Source organism: Pimephales promelas, chromosome 10 (assembly GCF_988280905.1).
Source record: "Pimephales promelas chromosome 10, fPimPro1.hap1.1, whole genome shotgun sequence".
In the NCBI taxonomy this organism is placed as follows: domain Eukaryota; kingdom Metazoa; phylum Chordata; class Actinopteri; order Cypriniformes; family Leuciscidae; genus Pimephales; species Pimephales promelas.
Window position 1 is genome coordinate 34,606,964 of NC_142778.1, and position 27,633 is coordinate 34,634,596.

Genomic DNA, 27,633 nt, shown 5'->3' on the forward strand with positions numbered 1-27,633 from the left:
AGAGTTTCAGTGCAAACTGCAAACTGTTCAAAGGTCTTTAAATGATTCCAGACGATGAATAAGGGTCTTATCAAACAAAACGATCGCTCATTTAAAAATATAAACAAAGTTTAAGTTTTATAAGCTCAAATGGTCGCCTTGCTCTGTGCTGTGTGACTCTCCTGTTCGAACTCGTTCATCAAAATGAACGAATCTTTTTCCGTGTCAATTCGTTTGTTTCGTATGTTGAATGAACCAAACGACTCGGAAAAAGATTTGTTCATTTTGATTCGAACAGGAGAGTCACAAACGTGCATCACAGAACAGAGCAAGGCGAGCATTTGAGCTTATAAAACTTAAACTTTGATATTTATTTTTTAAATAACCGATCGTTTCACTTGATAAGACCCTTATTCATCGTCTGGAATCGTTTAAAGCCCTTTGAACAGTTTGCAGTTTGCACTGAAATTTTCTTTTGGACCTTGAACCGTTTGGTCCCCATTGAAGTCCATTATGGAGAAAATCCTGGAATGTTTTCATCAAAAACCTTAATTTCTTTTCGACTGAAGAAAGAAAGCCATGGACATCTTGGATGACATGGGGGTGAGTAAATTACTCCTTTAACTACACATCTGAAAGATGTCAACTTAAAGAGTGAAGAGTAATTTACTCACTTGACCAACAGTGAATGCCATGTTACTTTGTCCACTACATAACCAGATGTCTCCAAAGAGCATATCTGTAAGAGTGATTGAGCTGTTAGTTGTACTCTGAGATGCAGTCAATACGTAGGGACCACCGGCCTCCACAGGATCGAGAGTTGTGCGCCAAATACCTGAGAGACATTGAAGCCAGAATGCACTGTCATTAACACTTCTTCCAGGCAAATTATTCATTAAATGATCTCCTTTTGTGTTTCGCAGAAGACAGTAAGTCATACAGGTTTAAAATGACTTACCATTGATAACAGGAACAGAGTGTGCAGAGACTTTGTGTGGTCCAGACAATGACACCACAACCTTGGCTCCTGTCTGTCCAAATCCCCACACAACTGCTTTGGCTGGGGCTTTCTGCAGAACCATGTGACTCCCATAATAAGAAGAGAATCGTAACACTTCTGCTGGGAATACAAAGAAATGAACATGAGCTTTTAAATAATGTAAGACCGATTCATAATTGGGGAAGACCAACTATGAATCGGTTTTTCAAATAGTTACAGTTATTTAAAAGAATTTGGGTGTTTCTTGCTAGTAAGGCTGCCATGTCATGGCAACACCATCAAAGGCCGTATCAGTTACAAATTGATAACTGATTATTCCCATTACAAATGGGAAACTCGAAATTCTAGATGATACACTGCACAAAATGCTTTTCTTAGTATTTTTCTCTATATTTTTTCAAATATCAAACTTTTCTTAAATCAAGATGCATTTCATAAAGTTGTAAAATTAAGATATTTATGTCTTGTTTTTTTTTGGGGAAACAAATAAAAATTAAGTGAGTTTTTGTTATCTATTAATTCTCAACTATCTACCAATGGGGTAAGAAAAATAATATTAATTCTGTTTGAATTAAGATTATTTTTCTTTGGCAGATAATTTTGCCTTTATTCTTCAGCAAAAACTCCCTTAATTTTGATTAAATCCCCTGGAAAACAGGACATAATATATCTTAAGTCATTTTACTTATTCAGTAAATGCATTAGATATTTGGACTGGAAACGAGACAAAAATACCAAGTAAGAAAATGATTTTTTTTTTTTTTTTTTTTTGCAGTGTACAAGGGTTGCTGAGTTGGAAGGGTGATGTCAACTTGTCAATATTGCTGAAATACTGATCTAGATTCTATAGGCCTAAATAATAAGCTATAAATTTAAAGATCATTGAGCAGAAAACACATCTGTAGTGAATTATAATTAACGAATGATGATGCAAGTTATTTAAATTTACAAGCAACATTTAAATCTTATATATATATATATATATATATATATATATATATATATATATAATATTTATTTCATATATACATTTAATGCGGAGGAAGACTAAACTAAGCCAAAAATACGTCATGACGCTAATACGTCATGACGTGATCCTCCACCCGCGTGACATATCACATGCATGATGTAAACAAACCACAAACACGTCCTAAAAAATCCACCGCTGTTTATTACCCGTTTTTGCTAAAACATATACAACCAGGAAGTTTTATATTTAGTAATTCTGCTCTCTTGTTTTTAAAGTAGCCTAAGTTACTTTGCGCCCCTCAGTCAAATTATTGTAACACTGTTTAAGGATTTCCACTAAATAGTATCAGCTCAAGCATAGTTTAGTTTTAGGGAACAGCGAATTCCCACCGATTCGTGAACAAAACGTCCGGTTTAGTGGTCATTAATTAATTAATTCATTCATTCATTCGTTCGTTCAGTGAAAAGATTTAGACTCTTCCACAAACATAGGCTAATGCAGTGATACTGCATTGGCATACTTGCACTTTCAGCTGGTCTGGATTTCACATAGATTTACGCAATTTCTGTTTGCGTTCAAGTTCAATAAAACCATTTGTAACCTACAACGTCAGACAGAATATGCGTATATCAAATGCATGTCAAAACATATGCGAAAAGCGTATTGCAAGACACGCTGAAACACTTCAACCAAGCTTATGTAATTAGCTGTATATTGTGACTTACCTGCCGAGAAAACGCTGGAAAATGCGCTAAAAACTAATGAGGAAATCAGCGGAATGAACAACATCTTCCCAAGTGATTCAAAACGAGGAAGTGCGTAAAGACCGCGGTGCCGAGAAGCTGCATTCACACGATGGTGCCAAACCAGTAGCTTCACTTCCTTAACTTAAACGTTATTCAATAGGTTTACCGCATATTGATACAGATGTGCACATCCAAAAAGGCTATTTGGATTTTCTAAGTGACCATTGCCAGCTTTATATAGCCTATATATATAGCCCCACATTACAACCAATAATAATGCAGGTGGTTAAAGAGCAAGCCATGAAGAATCATAAAGAAATTCATCAAGAAGCTTCTCCAGAAGCTGAATTATACTAATAGAGGATCATTTAAACAAACATGTACCGTACATCACGGTAACACACATGCACTTGAATAAAACAATAAACATTCATTCACAGACAACAGACAATGTCACATAAAATCCAAATGTGTAACTTAAACTAAAACTAAGTTAAAGGGATAGTTCACTTTGAAATTAATTTTGGTATGTTTTAGCTTACCTCAAGGGCATCCAAGATGTAGGTGTCTTTGTTTATGCAGTATTTTCAGTTTTGATATTTTTAGGTCAAACCGTTCTTGTCTGTCAGTCATATAATGGAGGTCTATGGTCACCACCTCAAAGAGCATGCACAGAGAAGTCCAGATTAAACATGATTTAATGACTCGTAAATGTAAGTACACATTGATGGCCTAAGACACAAAACGAGCGGTTTGTGTGAGAAAACGAACAGTATTTATATCAATTTTACCTCTTGTAACCAAAGCCACAATTGCGCCCGCGCTTACATTTACGAGTTACATTATATGACTGACAGACAAGAACGATTTGACCTAAAAATATCAAAATTGAAACTACTGCAGAAACAAAGACACCTACATCTTGGATGCCCTTGAGGTAAGATAAAACATACCAAACATTAATTTCAAAGTGAACTATCCCTTTAATTACAAAAACTAAGAAACATGATTATTTAAACAAAATACCTTCAAATGTGGAGTGTTACGTCGAATACTGTCAGTTTACCGCTTTTGACTAAGTAACTAATACTATGATTTGCTTTTTTTTTGTACAATTGTAAAATTACATGAAATGTCCAGTTAGATCTGTTACAATTTAAATTTCAACAAATCAATAAAATCACCTTTTCAGCATTGCAATGTGCATGTCGACACTACATAGCACCAATCACGCTGTCAATAGATGCAGACACCAATGACCCACTTCATCATCTTTGCTTACATTCCAGTGAACATGGCATCCCATCAGTCTAATTGCATCCTGGCAGAGGATAATTGACTGCCTAACTTTGCAACATCATTAATGCTGATGGGTTGGTATTCAAGATAAAAGATTTACATACAAATAATCGAGAGAGAGCGAGAGTGAGAGAAAATATGAGAGAAAGAAATTTGTTGATCATTCAGCTAGTTCCCAGCGGGAAAGGATGAAGAAACAGGGGTTTTAAATGGTCAGTGAATGGTCATTACTGAATAATTAGGTCATATGGGGAAGTTGCTTTTATATTAGGGCTGTCAAACAATTAATCGCGATTAATCACATCCAATTAAAAGTTTGTGTTTACATAATATATGTGGGTGCACTGTGTATAATTATTTTGTATATAAATAAAAAACACACACATGTATATATAAGAAAAAATATTATTTTTATATAAAATATTTATATTTATATATAATATAAATTACATATAAATCTATATACAGTACATGCATGAAAATATTTTTTAAATATATACAAGGATGTGTCTGTATTTATATATATAAAATAATTATACAGAGTGCACCCACATATAATATGTAAACACAAACTTTTATTTTGGATGCGATTAATCGCGATTAATCGTTTTACAGCCCTATTTTATATTAAACGAAAATTTTGTGCTTAGGACTTTATTAATGGAGATATTTTGCACACTAGCTTTAGCTTGGGAGAGGAACATTTACTTGGTCTTGAAAATTTTAAAAGCAAATTGTACTTTCATTTGGAGCCAGACCAGGGTTCCTCAAACATTTTACCGTTTAGGTTTGAAAGTGAACAAGTTGATGTTTGGAGAAAGAATGATTTGAGAAGAAAATTGAAATGCAAAGTGAGCAACCGTAATGGCCATTAGCGTTTAATTGAGTCCTCCGGCGTTATAAATCAAGATGTGACAGAGAGGGAGCATGAGGCCTGAATTTTAATCTATTAGGTGGCTTTAAGATGCACATGAACAGCACACTTGGAAAAGGGCCAGTTTCTTGAACATCAGCTCCATCTATCTTGAGACTGAAGACATATACATTAGTTTGACGAATAGTCATATAACTGACCAGCATCATATATTTTCAGACCAATTTTCAAGCATAAATTTAACAGGGCTTTTGTCATTATGATAGCATTGTTAATAAATCTGCTAGTCCAGAAAAATAATTAATGCATTAAAAAAAAAAGCATATTCTGTTTCTGCTTCAAGTCTTTTAAATATAAGAAAATAAATGATTTATGTGCTGTAATATCTTGCTATAACACCCTGCTGTGCTCTGCATATTTAAATGTTTGATATCAAGATCCTGTTAGGAACATTCTTCAGAAAACTGGAAGTGGATCAAAATCGTTTGACTCAGACAGTAATATAAACATTATGAACACAATGAGTTCATTTCATGTTTGCTATCCTCTTCTGCTTACAATGAATGCAAAGGAAGAATCATAAAAAATCTGAATCTGCAGACAAAAGACATTCTGTAATAAAAACGTTATCAAACTCTTTAGACTCCAGCACGAAATTGGACTGACAATGACACACAGTGTTCGTTCACAGCAAAAAATCTCATTAATTGGGTGGAATTTAATTATATGCATCGCTTAGTCACTGTTATCTCCATTGCAGATGTTAACCTGAGATTCACTGCATGTCTTCTCTGAGGACAAGCATTGCTAATTAAATACATTCTGAACGCAGCCTTTGCACTTTGCATCTGCTGTGATGCATTTCATATTTAGTTAGCAGGAAGAAAACAGCCCAGAGATGTGTTCCTAAAAGTAGCGTCAAATTTTGCTTCATGACCGAATGTGACTTTTTGCCTGAAACAAATCACAGGTTTTTGTTTTCATGTTAAAGTTGCATGACATGAGAAATCAAATTTGCCCTGACCTTTTGACACATAAGAGGTCTTTGTACCATTAAAACATCCTGCAAGTTTCAGAGCTTAAAACATCCTCCTCATATAAACAAAGCATTTATTTAATCAAGCTCCAAAACAGCTTGTTTTGATATTACAGGATCTGTGACGTCACACGATCAAATACATTTGCATATGACTTATACATCATTACAAAATAGGCCCCGCCCACTTAACGTTTGGCATTCGTCTTCACTGGATGTGAGCATCAAGGCAAAAGCAAATAAAACCCATTATAATCACTGACGCTGTCTACACTGATACAGTGTTGGGAAAGTTAATTTTATACATGAACTTGTTCAGTTCATAGTTCATACTTCGACATTTTGAACTAAGTTCACAGTTCCAAAAATGAACTAGTTTATATTTGCTGTGAGCTAATTTTGCTGTCAACCCATATACAACCGCAGACCCACTGTAAAAAATATTTTCAAGATTTGTTATCACAGCATATTTTCTTTTGTCAAATCAACTTTATAATAATTTATTTAGTTGAGATAACTTATTATTTTGAGTTTCTGATGATTAAATTAATCTCCTTCATTGTATTAACTCACTTTTTCCAGTTCAATCAACTTAAAATTTTAAGGCAACCCAGGTTACTTACTTTTTTAAGTTAAACCATCAATATTTTTTTTTCCAGTGTAGTAATCACAACATTTTTTCTTGTGTCAAATCAACTTAAATAATTTATTTAGTTCAGATAACATATAATTTTGAGTTTCTGATGGTTAAATTAATCTCCTTCATTGTATTAACTCACTTTTTCCAGTTCAATGAACTAAAAATTTTAAGGCAACCAGGTTACTTACTTTTTTAAGTTAAACCAACAATATTTTATCAGCGGACAAAGTTTGCCCAGAAATGTATGATTTTTACCATCCTCACCGACCTTGTCATAAAAGTCATTTAAATGATCGGTGCGACACTGGTGACTTGTGTTGCCAGATTGGGTGTCTTTCACTACATATAAAAGCCTGCTTACGTGTGTTTTAGCCGGGTTTCGCCTGCAAGGCTCTATAGAAATCTGGCACCCTATTAAACGAAGTTAAACCGAGAGAGCGTGCGTTCACAGACACCAGAATGAACGGGTCCACAGTAGCTTTCATCAGCCAGTTTAATATACGTTCAGTTCATGTTCGCCCAAAATATGAATCAATTGAACGATGTGAATGCGTGGATATTGTTTTCAAAAACACTGTTGATGATGTTTCCTATGCAATGACGTCAGACTATCATAACAGTGGCCGTTTACTGACAAGCCGAGCATTAAAAGTGGATTATTTCAGACAGAGGGTCAGAATGAGGGTTGAAAATAATTGTTTTTCTGTATATATGTTTGTTTGTGCAAGACAATATTAGCCCTATTAATAAGTGAACCTAAAGGGTCAACTTAATTAAATAATAAAAAAAATATATCCATGTCATGAACCCTTTAAATCTTCTCAACATGACCCATCAGGTCACTCAACAATAATAATACTGCAATATTTAACAGCATCAGCTGCCTTCTATTAATAATCTAAATCCCCAATGTCTGCCTGTCAAAATTTAGATGGACAGTTTCTCATTTCTATTGGACGGCAATGTTCCCAGCTTATGTTAAATGATTCAGTGCTTTCAAACATAAAATATAGAACAGCAAAGGTATACTTCTTTAAAACTGCAGAAGCACATGTTTGTGAGTTATGGAGCGGTGACTGACAATCAGGATGGATGTGGTTCAAAGACAGACGTATGTTGATGGTTGATCTACTAGCTGCAGTTAGACTCCTGGTCAGCAGGGGGAGCTCAAATGACACTGAAATGTATATGAGAGACACATTAACCTACACAGTAGCTTCTAGAGTCTTTAGGCACCATACAGCTATACATTAAATTAGCCACTTCCCTTTACTTCTCTACTCAACAGTCCTGATACTCTTTAATTCTGGACAGATGAGAGTATACGTTAGATTTTGTTGCTGCAATTTTGCTGTCACCCAAACAGACTTAATTGAGTGCAACCTTAATGAGGAGGCTGTAATGAGGCCAGATTTGTGCCTGTACTTGAAGGAGTACTCATTTAACTCTCCCTGTGTAGCTGCACTTCTTGGTTTAAAGGAGTATGAGGCTGAATTTGCTGTAAAAAAATGTGAGAATTGCTAAGCTGTTTCATCATGCCGACAGGTATTTGGAGAGCTTAAGGCTTTGTAAGTATAATTAACATGATTTGGGAGAGAAGAACATTTTAAAAACACATTTGGGGAGAGCACTGAGAGAACAATTTAATTACTTAGTGGTTCCTCCTCCTTCATTGGTGAAGAGACAGAGTTCTTACGATTTATGTAATTTTATTGTCCCATAAAATGTCATAAAATCAGATTTTAACATTCAAACATTACAATGCTCATGATGACCTTTGTTAAGTATACAATAAATAAATCCACTTCACCAGCTGATTAAAATCGACGGCGATGCCATAGAAATAAAAAAAATCGGAATTCCCAAAAACGGAAGATCATAAAATCAGAAATGCTGTGAAATGCGGGAATTCATTTGACACAACGCGCACAGCAGATGCATCCCAATACAAAATGTTCTAGTAGCAATAGTGGAAGTGAATTAAACTGCAGTTCATCGAGTGGCCACTTGAGGCTGGCTGCAAAAGCGAGTCAAATCTGTATGTCCCCCATGTTAAAATGCTCAACTTCACAGCAGAAAAAAACATGTTCACAGCCTGGTGGTAAATAGTTGTATGGGCTATTTGCTAATTTTGCCCTTCATGACGACTGTGAGTGTGAGGGGGGGGGGGTGATTTTTTGTACAACTCATCTGTTTAAATTATACTTTAACTTAAAGTTCTGTATAATTAAGGGCGTGGCCACTTGAGTGACAGCTGGATTGCCGCTGCTTTCACTGCTAGTCGTTTGTCAGCGTCATCCTCAGCTGTGTTTGGGCTTTTTCCTTGGGCTGTTCCTTTTCAAATTTCAGACCTGGCTTTATCAAGCCAACAACAAAGTTTGTCTGCAAACTTTACCCGTCTGGTTTTACATTATTATCATTGACTTAGTATAGACCCTTTTACAGTTGGTAAACATGGTGACGTTTTTATGTGGGCGGAGCTTAGGTGGAGGCAGAAAGATCCATCTGGCCGCTTCACTAACGCTAGTTAGCAAGTTTTATTAGCTTGTTTTTTAACAATGACTGAAGAAAATCAGATTTTATCTTAATAAGGTCACTCTGTGTCCAGGACCGCGATTGTTATTTCCAAAAGTTATCTTTAACGGACAGAACCAGATTGGCCGACCCGTAGCCGCCTACACGCTCACTCAATGCATGGACGATCTGACAGGATTATCGTACGTTACCTCGGTTAAGTGGCCTGACTTCTACACTTACCTTATAGAGAAACCGATCGTAAAGAGAAACTGAGGGCATATAAATATTTAGATGCCTATATGGTCCTGTACAACACTTGTGTGTACGATCCGCAGTTCTGCCGAGCCAGCGCAGAGAAGACGACAATGTAAAGAGTGTCATTACAGTGCGATTTTAATCATGTGAATATTTTCTAGACATAAAAAATCCAGATACAGCATATTCATTTTTCATTCATCCTTGCACCAAACAACACAATAAGATGACATTTAAACATAATAAAAGTAATTTAAGCTCCTTATTATGTAGCCGAATCTGTGCTGGTTTGTATTGGCCGCCTCCAGTTTTCACTTTGTTTTGCCTCCAGCTAGCGCCGTGACGTAACTGTGACGTCGGCACAAAAGGGGTCTATAGCATCTGTTATTGTTGTTTACACCAACTATTTTCTTTCCAGTTTTGGATAAGAGAATTGTATTTTCCCCCATAAACTGATGTTCTATTTCATTGTTACCAAATATTGATTTGTTTTTCAGGCGAATACTATTTACCGCACAAATAGGCTATACGTTTTTAGAAACCTTAAGTTTTAAGCAGCTCAGACCGTAGCAATAAAGTATTTGGAAACTGTCAGCCTAATGTTCAAAAAGAGAGTGTCTTTGGCCCAGATTTAATCTCACAGGCAGGCAATAAACCAGTGAGCAATTTCTAAAAGAGAGACGAGCTCTCTAACATGACAGTGGAAAATCCCAGCAGATATGTCCGACCCACTGCATGCTCTTCATCACACCAGGGCCTGACAGCTCTATCATGTAGGCAAATAAAATGACACAAACAGCAATAAGGCCATCATAAATCCCAGCAGCAGGAACATGCCGTATGATCCCAATCTAATGGCCAGTATTCAGCTCACATTGCAGCGTTTCAGTGTGTAGTGTCATGTAAACAGTCAGGGTGCTTCTAATGACGCATTGCAAATGCAAAACTGTGAGTGGTAAAATTGATTGCATGCTCCATGGGACGGCATGGTGATAATAGCCACGTGAAACATATTCATTTGAACCACTTTTTGATGCTAAATGCATTCTCCGTTTCCCTTTTTAGTGATATTTATGATTCATGTGGTGGGAAAAGCCAATCTTGTGGTGTCGTTTAAAGCCCTTTTGAAGCCGCACTGAAACTCTCATTTGGACCTTGAACCGTTTGGTTCCCATTGAAGTCCATTTTATGGAGAAAATCCTGGGCTGATTTTATCAAAAACCTTAATTTCTTTTCAACTGAAGAAAGAAAGACGTGGACATCTTGGATGACAACTACTCCTTTAAAGGAGAACTCCGGCGAACAATGAACCTTTGGTCTAATAAAACATCGGTCTCTAGTCAACCATTCTCTGAGTTTTGTTTTCATGATAATCGAATGTAAAGAGTTTTATCTCTAAAAACTGTTTAGCGTATAACGCTAGTAATGGGGGCATTGAGTAAGTAAAAATAAATCGCTAGTTTATACCACTAACAAGGCTCAAAATAGCCCCACACTCACACAGTAATATAATGAGGCTCCATACATGCAAAACAAAGCATTGAGAACTTTGTAAGTGTACAGACCGTTTAATAAGAAGATACTTTATGAAGACAGTTCACTTCGCGTATACAGACAGGAGCCATCTTAAAAAATAGTCTCGATAAGTCGATCCCCGAACGCCATAAATACAGTTCAGAAGTTCGTTGAACTTCATAGAGTTCAGATCACTCAGCACGACGTTCGTGGTTCGACTTATCAAGACTATTTTTTAAGATGGCTCCTGTCTGTATACGCGAAGTGAACTGTCTTCATAAAATATCTTCTTATTAAACGGTCAATACACTTACAAAGTTCTCAATGCTTCGTTTTGCATGTATGGAGCCTCATTATATTACTGTGTTAGTGTGGGGCTATTTTGAGCCTTGTTAGTGGTATAAACTAGTATTTACTTACTCAATGCCCCCATTACTAGCGTTATACGCTAAACAGTTTTTAGAGATAAAACTCTTTACATTCGATTATCATGAAAACAAATCTCAGAGAACGGTTGACTATGTACCGATGTTTTATTAGACCAAAGGTTCATTGTTCGCCGGAGTTCTCCTTTAAGGCAAATAATGGCATTGGCTACAATGAAAAATGCTGTAGATTGCCTTGCCACGAAGGGTAAGCCAATCTACACGTCAACTGTGAAATCCGTTCCCAAGTCAGATGTCTTGGAATTATCTGAGGGCAAGAAGTGGAACAGAGCCGTCTCAGTCCTCGCCCGTGGACCGTCATGGTCCAGCCATCTGCACGAACCCTCAAGCCCCCATCAGCCATGCCCACTGGCCTCCTGAAAGCTTTTCCTTCTTTAGTTAGAGGGTGGGGATGAATATGGCCGATGACAACTATGTCAGGGAAGTAGAATATGAAACCCCACAGAGAAATGATTAATATTCATGCGCGAGCATATGGCTGTCCTTGGAAATAGCACAAAAAGTTCAAAGTTCTGCCACCATTCAACACAGAGTTTGCTCAAGCATGATACTCGGTGAAACAAACGGACCAGTCCTCTGTATTTGCATTTGACGATTCGTATTGAAATTCACAGAATGTCGGCTTTGAGAAGGCCGTTTAGGATCAGAATAAACAAGCTGATTATACATTCACAGCCAATCTGCATTTGCATTTCAAAGCTGAAATTCGCATATGGAAAAGTTTCGCTTTATAATCTTGATGTTTTAATCTGGTACCAAACATCTTTAAAATTCAGTTGTGAGCAGATTAATTTCTAATGAATTTGACTGTACTTGCGCTCTTTAATTAGAAAGCAGAAATGAGCACAAATACAAGCATGATGTTTCGTAAGGATATCTTACGCAGGCACTGTTTCTAATTTGGCAGGGAAGAAAGTATAAAGCAATTGTCGAAACTAAAGCTGTCTCAACTGTAATATGACACTTCTCGCATTTCTTTCAGGCCGTTGTTGAGCTGCCGCCCTATCGGCATCCAAACCAATTTCATAGCTGACATACACTATAGTCACACATATTTTCAACATGGTTCTGCTGAGAAATATGCCTGGAGAAAGAAATGATGAGAACAGAAAAGAAGAAGAAATAAAACTCTGACAAGCTCATCTACTCTGGGGGTTTATACTTCCAGTCTCATACAATGTCTCAAATCCAGCAAGCTTGTTATGTATTCAAGTCTATTTGTGAATAAGGAATTATGTCGTTTGAAATGACTCAGCCTGATTTGACATCGCTGGACAGAAAGATTGTAGAAATAGGAGGTTAGAATTGATTCATACGTGCTTGTTGAGGAAAGCATTGCTATATAAACTGCATTGTAATAGATGGACTCCAGCGATATCTAAACCAGAATGTCATTGAGTTTTAGAGATGGGCTTTTTTGACAACCACACACAACCCTTGCAACTGCATAGCAACAAGTTATAACCACTCAGAACACCTTTGCAACCGCATGTAATACCCTGACAACCACCCTGAATACCCTGGCAACATGGAGGTGAGTTTTGCATGGGCAGACACCACATTTTCTTTAGAGAATGTAAAATTCCTATCGATATGTAAGTGAATAATGCTATTTATATTAAGCTTTTGGCTGCCAGAAACATGTAGCGACAAAGCGACATGATCCCGTTTATTTCAATGGAGGACTGGCGATTTCCAGGCGACACGATGGAGGCGTGTCCAGTCAGATGTGTTTAACTTTATGCAAATGCAGAGCGACTGACATTGGGGAAGATTCGTGGGTGCTAATTTGCATTATTTTACAGTTTTTTTTATAGATAATGACATACAAATGACTTACAATGGTCACCCATTTTTACCCGGGTTAGTTGACAAATGCCCTAAATATGATTTTCATTTACAATAACTACTAAAATTTGGCATTACTAACTTTTGCATGCCATTAGTCGTGCAGACATTCATGCAAGGATATTTCATTGCTAAACTTGAGTCAGATATGAAGACTCACTTTGACCAGGGGTGTGTTTCCCGAAAGCATCGTTAGCCAACTATGGTCGCAAGTTCCGTCGTTTTCAGCATAGTTCAATGAGTCGGTGTTTCCCGAAACAATTCGTTCCAACAAACATTCGCAAACAGGGGTGTGTTTCCCGAAAGCATCGTTAGCCAACTATGGTCGCAAGTTCCGTCGTTTTCAGCATAGTTCAATGAGTCGGTGTTTCCCGAAACAATTCGTTCCAACAAACATTCGCAAACAGGGGTGTGTTTCCCGAAAGCATCGTTAGCCAACTATGGTCGCAAGTTCCGTCGTTTTCAGCATAGTTCAATGAGTCGGTGTTTCCCGAAACAATCGTTCCAACAAACATTCGCAAACAGGGGTGCGTTTCCCACACAGCGATGCAACTCGCTGCTTCACTACCATAGAGAGCCTAAGTCCCTCCCCTTCCGGTCGACCACCATTGGACCTTATTTCGGAAAAATATTGAATGGTAGTCAATGGCGAGAGACAACAAATATTTTGATCTCGTTTGAATTGTGCCCTGAATTGCACATATGATGTTTGTCAATTTAAAAGATACATTTTAAAGTCAAGAAAGTCGCAGTTTGATGTAAAACCGTTGAGGTATAAGACTGTGAAAATACGTAATTACAAAGACTACAAACCCAAAAGGCGCACATTTTCTCTCAATGAATGAAGCTAACTTTACTGAGGCTATTGTCTGTCATTGTTTCTACAGTCTTCCGTTATAATCGTAACGTTACGCCGTCATGCCTGAGTGTTTTGTACCAGACTGCACACACACGAGCAGCGGATCTCACTCGTTGTTTCGCTTCTCGGGAGATGTAGTTCATAGAGCGATTTTCACATAAAACTAAATGTTCCTCTTCTGTTGTATGACAAACTGCGATGTTTTTGACTTTCAGAATTATCTTTTAAATTGACAAACATCATATGTGTAGTTCAGGGCACAGTTCAGACGGAATAAAAAGATAACTTGTCTCTCGCCATTGACTACCATTCATATTTTTTCCGAAATAAGGTCATATGAGCCGGGACTTAGGCTCTCTATAGTTTGATGCATCGTTGGAGAAATCAACTAGCTAGTCGCGAATGATTCCTGAAACCCATTGTTGCAAAGTATTGTTCAACCACATTGGTTTCGCATGTAGTGGAGTACTATTTTAACTGTTTGAGATCCAACGCTAGATTTTTTATACATAAATTACAGACATGTCATCTGAGGACTATTTCTAATTGTTCTCAGTTATTTTGCTTTATTACCAGACTCAATATTTGGCTCGTTCTTACATAGTAAAGCACGTTCGCACATGCGCTCTCTTCAAAATCGGTACTTTAAATCTTTTGACAAACTAAAAGACGTAAATTACATTTGTATGTATTCTAAATTAAAGGCACCGGTTGAACTGAAACATAACCGTCACGTGGGTTTAGACAAATCGTACAAATTCGTACGAGTGAGGTAGTATGAATTAGCCACTTTTGAATCACTCGTACGAATTAGTCGTGGGATAGGGTAGAAATAACCCCCGTAAACCCCTGCTGTGAGGTTTCCCCATAAACAAACAGCTTTGTGGGGTTCACATTAAATCTAAGAGCATCACCAGCCTGGACAGCTGTGCATCCATTAGCACATGAGATACAGTTGCTCTGCTATCTAATGCTTTCACTCTTTCTCTCTTATTTAATGTATGGAAAGTCATGCACAGCAGACCAGCACTTCAATAAATTACCGACACTCCCAGAATGCATGTGGTGGTGGTGTTACCAGGTCATTTCAATATAATGAGCTGTTGTACACAGCAGAGGCTTGTTGTCCAAACACTTTTGGTGCTCATTACAGTTAATCACTTTTATCGTTCGGGGGCCAGAGACCGTCTCAGACCTTGGTAGATAACATTCCTCTGTTGTTAACTCATGGGGAAGATCTGAAGCTGGAAATATTTGTGATGAAAACACATAATCCCCAGTGGGCAATCTTCATATCTAAACACTATGCTGTATGCCCTGCATGAAAATAACATCAGTTGGAAAGCATCATTATGCTCTGACAGCTCGAAGCGAACGGAAATAAAATTGACACGCTATATGTCAGTCGAAAGTAAGCCCTAATTTATTCCAAAACAATCAGTGAGTCAGCAGACATGGAAAGCAAATGTAAGCTAGAAAGAGAAATATTATGAAGATTTAACTGGATTTATAAATAAATTGATCCTGATGTTTGCATTTTTATGTGTACATGTGGCAGATGTTTTTATTAGCATCAAGTTCTGTCATCATTTATTTAAACTTCTATCACTTTCTTTATTCCGTAGAACACAAAAGAAGATATTTTAAAGAATGTTACAATTGGTTTCTTCAATAAAGTGAAAGTCAGTGGGGTCAAAAATAGTTTTGGACCCCATTAACTTAATAAAACCTTATTTTGTGTTCCACAGAACAAAGAAAGTCCTACAGGTTTGGAACGACCTTAGATGATGAGAAAAATGATTAATATCCCTTTAAAGCAGGGATTGCCAAAACCCTTTGACTATTTACTTGTAAAATTGATAATATTTCAATAATTTAACACATTCGTAGGCGCTGAGGCTTCAGGGTAAGGCTCTTCTTCTTTAAAGGAGTATTTCAATTTTGAAAACTTCTTCTGATAATTTACTCACCCCCATGTCATCCAAATCCAAGATGTCCATGTCTTTCTTTCTTCAGTCGAAAAGAAATTAAGGTTTTTGATGAAAACATTCCAGGATTTTTCTCCATATAATGGACTTCAATGGGAACCAAACGGTTCAAGGTCCAAAAGACACTTTCAGTGCGAACTGCAAACTGTTCAAAGGGCTTTAAACGATTCCAGATGACGAATAAGGGTCTTATCAAGCGAAACGATCGCTCATTTAATAAATAAATAACAAAGTTTAAGTTTTATAAGCTCAAATTCTGTGATGAGCGTTCCTGACTCTCCTATTCAAACTCGTTCATCAAAATGAACAAATCTTTTTTCGAGTCATTTTGTTCATTGAATTAACCAAATGACTCGAAAAAAGATTCGTTCATTTTGAGGAACAGGAGAGTCACGAACGTGCATCACAGAACAGAGTAAGGCGAGCATTTGTGCTTTTAAAACTTAAACTTTTTTATTTATTTTTTAAATGAGTGATCGTTTCGCTAGATAAGACCCTTATTCATCGTTTGGAGTCGTTTAAAGTCCTTTGAAGCAGCACTGAAACTGTCATTTGGACCTTGAACCGTTTGGTTCCCATTGAAGTCCATTATATGGAGAAAATCCTGGAATGTTTTCATCAAAAACCTTAATTTCTTTTCGACTGAAGAAAGAAAGACATGGACATCTTGGATGACATGGAGGTGAGTAAATTATCAGCAAAAGTTTTTTTTTTTTAAAAAGTGAACTACTCCTTTAACACTGCAAAAACATGTTGTAAATTGAAACCTTTGACGTTCTCCAGAGCGCAAACACCTGATTGCTTGCCAAATATGCTTTTTTTCAATAACCTCCACCAAAAGTTTCACATAATTGCAGAATATACCTGCACAACAATCAGGAAGACTTTTGCACTACAAAACAGTTTAATTTCATCAATATTCTATGGAAATTTGGTGTGAATTGCTCTCTTGAGCTCATGGCTCTCACTCGGTCTCTAGACGATCCCGTTTCACTCCTGTGCTTTGGGTTTTTGTCCTGTTGCATCACCCAACTTTTGTTGGCGGACAGATGGTGCATTCGCTCTGTAACATCATCTCTCTGGGTCGGCGTGAAAGCCAATTGGATTTGTCAGTTTGATGGTGATGTCAAACTGTTCTCAGCACAAATTGCGCTGTTGGGGAAAACTTAATCATCACAAATATTGCAGTACATTGCAAGTAGAAATCCAGGTAAATCAGCATCGAGTTTCCCTGCAAATATAGCCCCATATCCAGCAGATGTGTGTAGGGTAAATACATCTGTTTCTTTAAATCACTGTAAATGTGCTTGTCAGTATCCTCACTTTATATTAGCTGTGAACAGTATCTACACTGACCTTTTCAAAGTCCATAAAATCATGCAAACAATTTCTCAGCACACACATGTGGATGTGAATAACAATTTGCTTCCCACAGACGCTCTCCTCTGCAGCTGTCTGGACCCAACAAATTAAAAGCTCGAGACGGTTTAAGGTCTTCATTAATGAGCAATGATTGCACACTCGGCTGCTCTGAAATATTTCCTCGATTTTCTAATTTCAGATATTTTTTTTCCAAAAGGTTACCGTTGACATGTTGACAGTTTAACTGATGTGGCTGTCATTCGCTTCTGAATTAATATGACCTTTTACTGCATACACAGCAAAACACTGCATTTCTCTTTTGAATCAAATGAAAATGTTCTCTGAGGTAATCTACTCGACGTGTCCTTACAGAGCACTACCAAAAAATGGTCATAAATGTAATATATAGCACTAAAACAGATGCATGCTATTTACTTAACCTTACGCCAGGTGATACATTAGATATCAAATGCAATAGTATTCAAATACTAAAATTTACTTATGCTAAAAAAGTAAAATAATCAAACACTATGGTGTTTCACTCCTGGGAGATTTTGTAGTTGAACAAATTGGTTCAATTAATCATAAAGTCAGTCACTTGTTTCGTTCCTGAATGAATCAGCGTTTTGAATGAATCAGTTGAATTAATTATTTAATACCTCATCACTCATCTAGTCACCTATTGGCTTAACCAATATATATGTAACCTGTCCAGTGTCCAATCAGATTTGAGAACTGGAACTAGCCTAACTGTATAATGATAAACAATGCTATAGATTGTTTTCCTTCAGGAACCAGATTTTATATTTGACATCAAGTGTAACAATATACAAAATACTAGAATTAGTTATGATACAAAAATATGCATATATAATCAAACATTGAAATGTATTAATAATATTAATGTAATATAAAAACTATTGTTATTAGTCATATTTTTAATATATTGCATATAAATAATTGCAATGAATCAAATGCACTGATTGGACATGTTTTTTTATTCCTGTCATAGCAAACGATCATCATTAACACATAGTAATTAGTGCAATTTGCAATAAGGATGTTATTTGATTTTTTGGAAAACATAAACACGTCATTAGCATGTTAACTTTCTCATTCTTGTGGCAAAACTTTATTTCACAATGGTCTCTTAAAAAAACACCTACTTTTATAGAGTCTGCATGCAAAGTTAAACATTTAATCAAATCACTACCATTTATTTTTGGAAGAAATATGACGAGATCTTTCACGTACCCTAAATGTTATGCTTTTCTTCCTCTCTTGTTTCGTTTTACTTTTATCTGATATGGGGTTGTTACATTGTGCTATAATAAGTGTACATGTTTGATATATGTATTTGTTTCAAGATGCGCTGTTTGCACTCTTGTAATTAGTGGAAGCAGCACAATGAAGCATTGAGTGCATGGGCGTTTAATTGGTAATCTGCCTGCAAATAAACAATAATCCACTTACTCTAAAACAGAAAACACTAAAATCAAATTCAATCAATATTTAATAACTTTCAGAAACTCTGGGCATGTCAAGAGTCGCTCACGCACGGGTCGGCCTCGGGCCAGCGGGGCAGATGTGCGATGACAGAGAGAGCGATGTGTGCCATCTGCATTGTCCCGCTAACATCTGCATCTCCTTTTTCTGTTTATGAGTGTCTCACAGATGGACATCCATTATGCACGCGGATGAAAGGAAGGGGACAGCGAGGCATGCACAATGGCAGACGGTGCATCTGCATGCTGCAGTGCAGGGGAACAGAGGATGACAAAACTATTTTACTTTCCCATCAACAAAAAAACAAACAAAGACGACATAGTTGGCCAATATCGCTCAAATAAAGGGGTGATCAACTGAGAAATCAAATTTTCCTTGAGCTTTTGACATCTAAGAGGTCATCATATTATAAGAATATCCTGCAAGTTTCAGAACTGAAAACGTCCTTGTTAGTCCAATAAAAGCTTTTATTGACACCAGCCTCTGAAAACGACTCGTTTTCAAAGTGGGGAACTATGACGTCAAAGAGGATAAAACCCCACCCCCGCAGAAGATCATCAACGCCTACTTCAACACGGCCGTTAGCCCCGCCCACCGATTCGCGCATTACACGCATAGCTAAATAAAATAGATGCCTACCTCATGATGACAAACCGGGTCGAGAGTGAAACTCATAATTATATGCAAAACTGTTATCCAATCACAGCAGTGGGCGTTTACTTCCAAGTCTTCAGTGCGAGACGCCCATAAAAAATAGGGTAGAAAATAGCCTATTACTTATTCATTTTGATGTCATAAGTCGACCTCAGACAACAATATAATACAATTTCAAAAGCCAGTTCATGACTCCTTTAAAATAAATGCTCGTCTGAGCTGATATGCGATTGGAAAAAGGAGTTCGGAAAAAGGCAGATTCACACTTGGGTTGGTTGCGTCAAAAGTTTACACAACCGCTCCTGTCGAACATGGCAGGCTATTTGCTTATCTTATGGATGTATCGCTCGCTGACAATGATGGTAAAATTGTAGCATATTGTCATAATGTGCTTTACGAACCCACAAAATGTTTCAGATGAAAGACACACACAACAGGTACAGTCAGTTGACATATAAATCTCTTTCTACACAGGCCAAAAATGAGGCAGGGATGCACGTTTGCTGACTTTGATCTGAAATACGTCAGGAAGACATCAAACAGGTCCCTGAGCTCCTGCTGTGGCAGAGTGGAGATGTGAACAGCGTGACTAACCCCTCTCATCTTCACAGGGGTATCAGACAGTCAGACCGGGCGATGATGTTTATCAGAAAATACCTTGGAGTTTATAGAAATTAGTCTTTTAACTGGATTTCCTGATCTGAATATAGTTTTCAAATCTAGGGGCAAGAGTTTGAAAGAGAGTTATATATATATATATATATAAACATCTGCATGAATGAATAAATAAAATGTCCGATATGTTTACTTAATGCTTAATGTCCCCCTGTGGTGAAAATCAAGTTTTTAAAGGGTATTTCGACTGGTGGAGACATGAATATGTATTGAAAGCGGGTCATACTGTATATGTAGTAGAATAGTATCATAAATTTCTAATTTGGGTCTTTCTTGGCCGATAAAAGGCAGATAATGACTTTTTAGTGCTTTTAGATTCTAGACAACAATCCCCATAGTGCATTGCAATGCTAAGCTCCGCAGGACACTCCCACTCCTCCGCCAATCTAGACTAGAGTTGAGATCCACTCCTGCAAATCATTTCGCACAATGAAATCAGATAATGCGCGCTAATATAATAAGGCCGATTCTACAGTATATGGGCTTTAGACATTCGGCCATTTAGTATAATATTGTAGACTGTCTGTAATAAACATTACAGATTACTTTATTTTCTTCTTGCAGTGAAAAACATCTTAAGCAGTTGTTAACAAAGTGCATAAAATTTAACTCCATCTCCATTATTGCTAGGTGAGTGGTAATGAAAAACATATTAAAATGTGATTTTGAATGGGATGTAATAAGACGTGACAGGTTAATTGGTGGTAATGAGATCTTAATTATTTTTTATAAGAAGTAAGGGTCCATTGGTGGAGAAAGAATCGTACAATTGTGTTCACAAAAATCTATGTCATGGCATAATGCAAGCATATGGCCAGCGATCAATCTAACGCTATTGGACTTCATTTTAATCACAGAAGATGAAACTTCAGCTTTCATATCAAAAGCACAACACATGGGCCTGTTATATTACGCTTATACCAAAGACACTATTTCTCCTATGAAACAAAGAGGAATGCAAGCTGTTTATGTTCATGCGTGAGATACTCAGGGCATATGAAGATAATAGTCAGGCTTTTTTACTCATGATTGAGGAGCAAGTGTACATTCAATCTAAAGCTAAAGTGTGGGTCATTTGGGTTTCACAAGAAACGGGCCATTCCCAATCTACTGAAAAATGTATATCACTTTTGCGGTCTGTTAGTGACCATACCGTTATTTCACCACCGTTTCGGCTAATCGATGTTCCTTTCAACAATAATGTGATTCAAGTAGGCTCCAGGGCAACAGTAATAACATATTAAAGGTTTAACCAGAGACGTCAGGTGCTGTTCATAGATTCATTATTTATACTAATTGAAAACCCTCAGAGTATTTGGTGTCTGAAGAGTTCAAGGCCTGGTTTCTGTCACTGAGAAAATCATCCTAATAAACATCCGCACCTCTGGCGGCCATTCAAAAGTCTATTGTGATTTATGATTAAAAAAAGGGCAGTCTTTAAGCCGTTATTAAAAAATGCATTATAAAAGTATTTTTAATGCAGTAATTATGCCTTGTAATTATTTTAGAGACGGGTGATATGACTAAAATCCTATATCACGATAAGAGTAATTTTATTTCACGATAGTCATATACACTGCACAGCCCCCAAAAAGTTGCTGTTTGGATTTAAATAGGCAAATGCTTAAAGGGATAGTTGACTTTAAAATTAATTTTTCATATGTTTTAGCTTAGCTCAAGGGCATCAACAATTTTGATATTTTTAGGTCAAACCGGTCTTGTCTGTCAGTCATATAATGGAGGTCTATGGTCACCACCTCAAAGAGCATGCACAGAGAAGCCCAAATTAAACATGATTTAATGACTCGTAAATGTAAGTACACATTGATGGCCTAAGACACGAAACGAGCGGTTTGTGTGAGAAAACCAACAGTATTTATATCGTTCACAATCACAGTCACATCCAAGTGATCTGAGGGCGCGGGCGCTTCGGTCTGCACCGGAAGTGATCTCTCGCGCGTATATCAAATCATACACTCCTACACTGATAAAAATGATTTTGTGGTGAAGTAAATACTACAGAAAAAAAACAAAACAATTTAATTTACCTGAAAAAGGTTAGTTCAGGCAAGAATTAAAAAAATAAGCAAATTCTATAGTAGAACTCAATTAAATTGTGTAGAAATGAAAGCGTAAATACTAACATTATAAAATTAAGTAAAACTTTTCTGATACTGGTGTTCCCATCATGCACTGGGCCATGAATAATTAATGAGGTTGATTTTTCACTGTTTTCCAGCTGTATTTACACTATTTTATCATTACTTTGGTTGTTAGGATTAGTAATTTGCCATTTTGTGACATTTGGAGTTCATTTTCTACACATTCAAACACAAAAACGATCTATCAAATGTTACCGTCATTGTGTATTGTCTAGCAACTATTGAGGTCTGCATTCACACACGCTTTATCAATAGTGAAGACATGATGAGACACACTGCAAGTAATGATTACTTAAACAGTGTGGACTAATTCAATGTTATATTGTATGTGTGAAATGTTGTATTAAGAAAAATTCAATTAAATAGAATAGATATTACTTAATCTTTAATTAGCTTTAAAAATTACTTAATTTCTTAAGTTACTTTCACTTAACTAACTTAGTTAAGTATAGTTTACTTAATTATATGTGTGAAATGTACTCAAAAAAATATCAGTGCAAAAACTTGCCTTGAAAAAATGAAGTAAATTTTACTTATTGTTTTTTACAGTGTAAGCATTTGCCTATTTAAACCCAAACAGGCAGTGTATATCACGATACAGTTCACAATTTCACAATTCTTGTCCCCAATTTCAATCACAATCAAATATTTATCACAAAAAATAATAAATAAAATAAACCTCTAGTAAATAGTGATAAAATAAGAACAAATTACAATAGAAATTTAGATAAAAACACTGCATAATCCATGATTCCAGCTAAACCACTGCCATTGAGATGAATGTGAATGCTAACGTATAGCTTTCTTTTGACCTCCTTGGTTTCTGTACTGTCACGTGTTCAACAAGATACCCCCACATTCGCCCAAACACACATACACACACCGTCCAGAGAGTCCCACACACAACCTTCTCCATTTCCCCTTTCTCTGAAACACAATCCCACTGCAGTGTCCGCCTCAGCTCAGGCCAATGTCACCCCGAACCTGCACGCTCAGTGCTCCGGCACAATGACACAGCACTTTCTATTCTGGGCTGTTACCATGAGCTCCTCGTCTGTCTCCCGCACAGAGGGCACGGGACACACACTCACACAAACACACAACTCATTTCCTGATTGTAAATAGAAGCGACAACTTTGCCCCAAGCTCAGACAAATGTACGAACCTGGGCACGAGATGAACTCAGTTCCATCTGTGATGTCCTTGAGGAAACTATTAGTATTAACACACATTAACAGCCTATTAAAAAAACACAACAAACAATTCATTTCTAGTCAAGTGTTTGCTTGCTCACATAACATAACCTTCAGTGCTCCTGCCTGTGGCTACATGTGGTGTGAGCTGGACATCTGAAATGAAGGGACATAGTCTTCTTTTTTTTTCAATCTAGTGTGCAACAAAGTTAAATTTGATGTTTTAACCCTTATTTGGGCTGTTGAATGCTTGAATTAATTGGTTGACGAATATTTTAAGGCAAGCAACGCACAGCTAAGGCCTTGTCCACACGGAAACGGGTATTTTTATAAGCAGCATTTTTCCTCCTACGTTTAAAAAAAGAAAACGCAAAAACTCACTATCAAGCGCTGTCAAGAGCATGACACACTAGCAGGAGGTGATATAACCCGAACCGTCAAGCCATGTTGGCCAATCAGAAGCCTAACAAAAAGTTATTAAAGGGGTGATAAACTGGAAAAAAAAAATTTCCTTGAGCTTTTGACATCTAAGAGGTCATCATATTATAAGAATATCCTGTACGTTTCAGATCTGAAAAAGTCCTTGTTAGTCCAATAAAAGCTTTTATTGACAGCAGGCTCAGCAAACGACTCGTTTTCAAAGTGGGGAACTATGACATCACCACCCCCGCAGAAGAAGATCAACGCCTACTTCAACACGGCCGTTAGCCCCGCCCACTGATTCGCGCATTACACGCATAGCTAAATAACATAGATGCCTACTTCGTGATGACAAACCGGATCGAGCTACCGAGCAATACAAAATATTGTACAGCGCCTAGTCGTGAAAGACGACAATCACTGCATGAGCTTCCTCTGGATTTCAATATGAATGCATGGTAAACTTTATTTTTAACGACGTTCCAGCTGATGAGGTAAAACATAATCCGTCTGTTCGCTTCATTTCACTGAGGATTTTTTTGTAAACAAGACTGGATTTGCAGACCGATTGAGAGTAAAGAACGGTGCTGTGCCGTCTATATTGGATCTGACAGGAACGGTGCAACACACGGACTCGAACATGTATGGGTCGAATCATTCCGGTTGCCATTTTACAACATTGGACGTTTTCAAAACAATTTCCCCCAAGTGCACCGACGAGTGAGTTGAAACTCATAATAATATGCAAAACTGTTATCCACTCACAGCAGTGGGCGTTTACAGGGTTCCTGCACACTTTTTAAAGTAAAATTTAAGGCTTTTTAAGACCTTTTTAAGACCTGAAGAAATCAAAATTAATACCATACATTAGGGGTGTGCGATATTGACAAAAATATATCTCGATATTTTCACGTTTTGTTGATAAACACAAAACAAAAACAAAATCAGTAAAATATCAACTAATTTTTATCAACAATAATTAGTTGATATTTTACTGATTGTGTTTTTGTGCTGGTGCCATGGCTGGTTTAGGCCTGTTGTTGACAGCAGACTCGCGGAGATATTTATATTTTTCATATTCTATGCAGTGGTCAGTTCACAGCAGTGACAGAAATTATTAATTAATGTGCAATATTTGCCACCTTAAATTGATTTCCAGGGCATTTTCACCTATTTATGGAGATTTTTTTTTCTAAACTTATTTAGAGTTATGCATCACGTGCATCACATATATACAGTAATTATACTTATTTATACAATAATATTTCATTACACAATAATTATACAGTACCACTGTTAGCAGTCAAATTAAATCATTCAATCAAAAATCCATCTTTGCAGTGCAGAGTAGACGCAGAAGCAGCCTTAGAAGTGGCATTAATATATACACTCCAATTACAATTGCATAAATCAAGCTATAAGGTTTTTAAAAAAAAAAAAATCAATATTCAATATTTCAATGTGAAATGATTTCTAATTTTTTACTTTTAATATGAAACTAAAACCGCCAGTAGGCGGCGGCAAATCGCTGTCTTAATAAGCGAGTTGAGGGAGTCATTCATTCAACCGATTTGTTCAAACGGGAAAGAAGCAAGTGATTGAATCGTTAAAATGACTCGTTCAAGACGCGGATTTCCTTCAAGAAATCATCGCTGTCTGTTGCATTGAGACTCTGCTATGGTTTCATTTTGAAATTCTAGTCGGCGAAATAAAGGGAAAACAAACAATATCGATAATGTTATGGCTAAAAACTAACTCACAATGTCACTTTATTTTTAATTTAACTATTGTATAACATAAATATCACACTTGTGCACGGGAAAACGGCACTCTTACTGATGTGATATTCTAATATAACAACATGATATAAATATAAGGCAAAAACTATAATTTGGGGACATACCTATAACCATAATAAATACATGTCTATGCCTATAACTGCACACATCACGCCGTGAAAACACGAGAGACAAATGCGATGTCAGCTCACACTCACAGTGCCTCGTCCATCGTTAAAAGAATAGAGTATCATAATAGACAATACACATCGCACACCTCTACGCACATAAAGAATTAACTTCGACTTAACTGACATTTGCCAACTTTCTTCTCTCCTCCTCTCCTGTCTCGCGTGCAGGAGACGGACGTTATTCTGCCGCGAATGTGACCCGAATTGTCACGTGAACAAGCAAATCCACAAAGATAAAAATTAATACGTACGCAAATTAGATGGTTTTAATTTGGAAAACATTAAGATATGACTGAGTCGAAGTGTCATCTAAAATTTAAGACCTTTCATACCTAAAAATAAGACTTTATAAGACTTTTAATTTTAAATATCTAATTTAAGACATTTTAAGACTTTTTAAGGACCCGCGGGAACCCTGGTTTACTTCCAAGTCATCAGTGCGAGACGCCCATAAAAACCGAGCGTTTTTCAGCTAGGCTCAAAACTAGGGTAGAAAATAGCCTATTACTTATTCATTTTGATGTTTTTGAACATAGAAACCAAGCAAACGTCATAAGTTGACCCCAGACAACAATATAATAATATTTAAAAAGCCAGTTCATGACCCCTTTAAGGTTCCGGTAGGCGGATAACGGTGCAGCGCGGGCGCATACTCTGACGTCGCAAGGCATTGTAACCGGCGTTTCTGAAAATCAACGTTTTTTCAACGTTTCTCGTGGGAACGCAACATTTTTTGAGAGAGAACGCAAAAGCTTCGAAAAATAATTTAAATTAAACTTTAATTTTAGACAATAAACTAGACACTTCTTTTAAATCCAGACTAAGCAGATCACCGCTCATCTATGTATCATTTCCCAACAGAGGAAATTTGAGTCAGAGCTGTGATCTGTGGAATAAGGAGACCACTGACTCATCCGGTGACGGCGGAAATGCGGCTTATTGCCAATCTCTGGAACTATCCAGAGGGCCGTTATTAGGCTGAGACAGTATTGAAATTAGAGAACGTGCGTCAATGCGTGTATGACAGAGCAAGCAAGATAAGAAAACTTTCAAAAATATGTAGTCATTGTTGTATAATATTCATTTTCATGCAAATAACTCCCTGCTATTCAACTCTATCAGCACTGATTTCAAATATATTTTAGCACAGCCGGTGCAATTATCGGAGATGAATGGTGAAGAAAAAAAAAAGAATTCATTAAGCAAATGTCAATCATTTTTAGCTGACACAACCGAGCTGTTGACTTGTGACACGTCTTGTCACCACATGACAACGTAGAATAAATGGCAATGATGTGTGCTGCTAAACTCATTGTTCTGTATTATTATTCAGTTGTTTTGTGATCATAACAGGCAGTCCCATCACTCTAATATCATCACTGAATTTCTCTCTCAGCGGGAGGTTGTATATCAAGCATGAGCATTACCAAGACTTTGCAAATATGCAGGATTAATCTATCATGTTTCTCTGCATTGAGTTGTCAACTGAGGTTAATCTGTCATTTTTAGATCGAAAATTTAGATTTTCTCGCCTCAGTGTGGACTGAATAGGTAGGGGCAGGGTTCTGCATTTTTTCAGTGAAAGTACCTTTTTTTGTTTGAAACTATAATGAGTTTATATAATGATGAGTTCTGACTCCCTTTGTTAAAGCCTATTATAAGTGTTTATATTTTAGACCCATACGGATGATTTCGCAGGGAATTGCATACATATGTCATG

The 27,633-nt window shown here is 36.9% G+C and overlaps 1 protein-coding gene across 4 annotated transcripts in view; it reads right to left on the bottom strand.

Moving 5' to 3' along the window:
• The window catches only part of siae (sialic acid acetylesterase), a 176,039-nt gene that overhangs the window by 5,772 nt on the left and 142,634 nt on the right, over positions 1-27,633 (bottom strand). For 2 of the 4 annotated variants that reach the window (XM_089116521.1, XM_089116520.1), the window contains exons 2-3: positions 938-1,096; positions 654-814 (exon numbers count right to left, since the gene is read on the bottom strand). In XM_089116521.1, coding sequence (XP_088972647.1) covers positions 654-814; positions 938-1,096 — 320 coding nt within the window. Of the gene's footprint in view, positions 1-653; positions 815-937; positions 1,100-2,674; positions 2,861-27,633 lie in introns of those variants that run through there. The other 2 variants (XM_039684319.2, XM_089116522.1) reach the window with 2 other exon arrangements.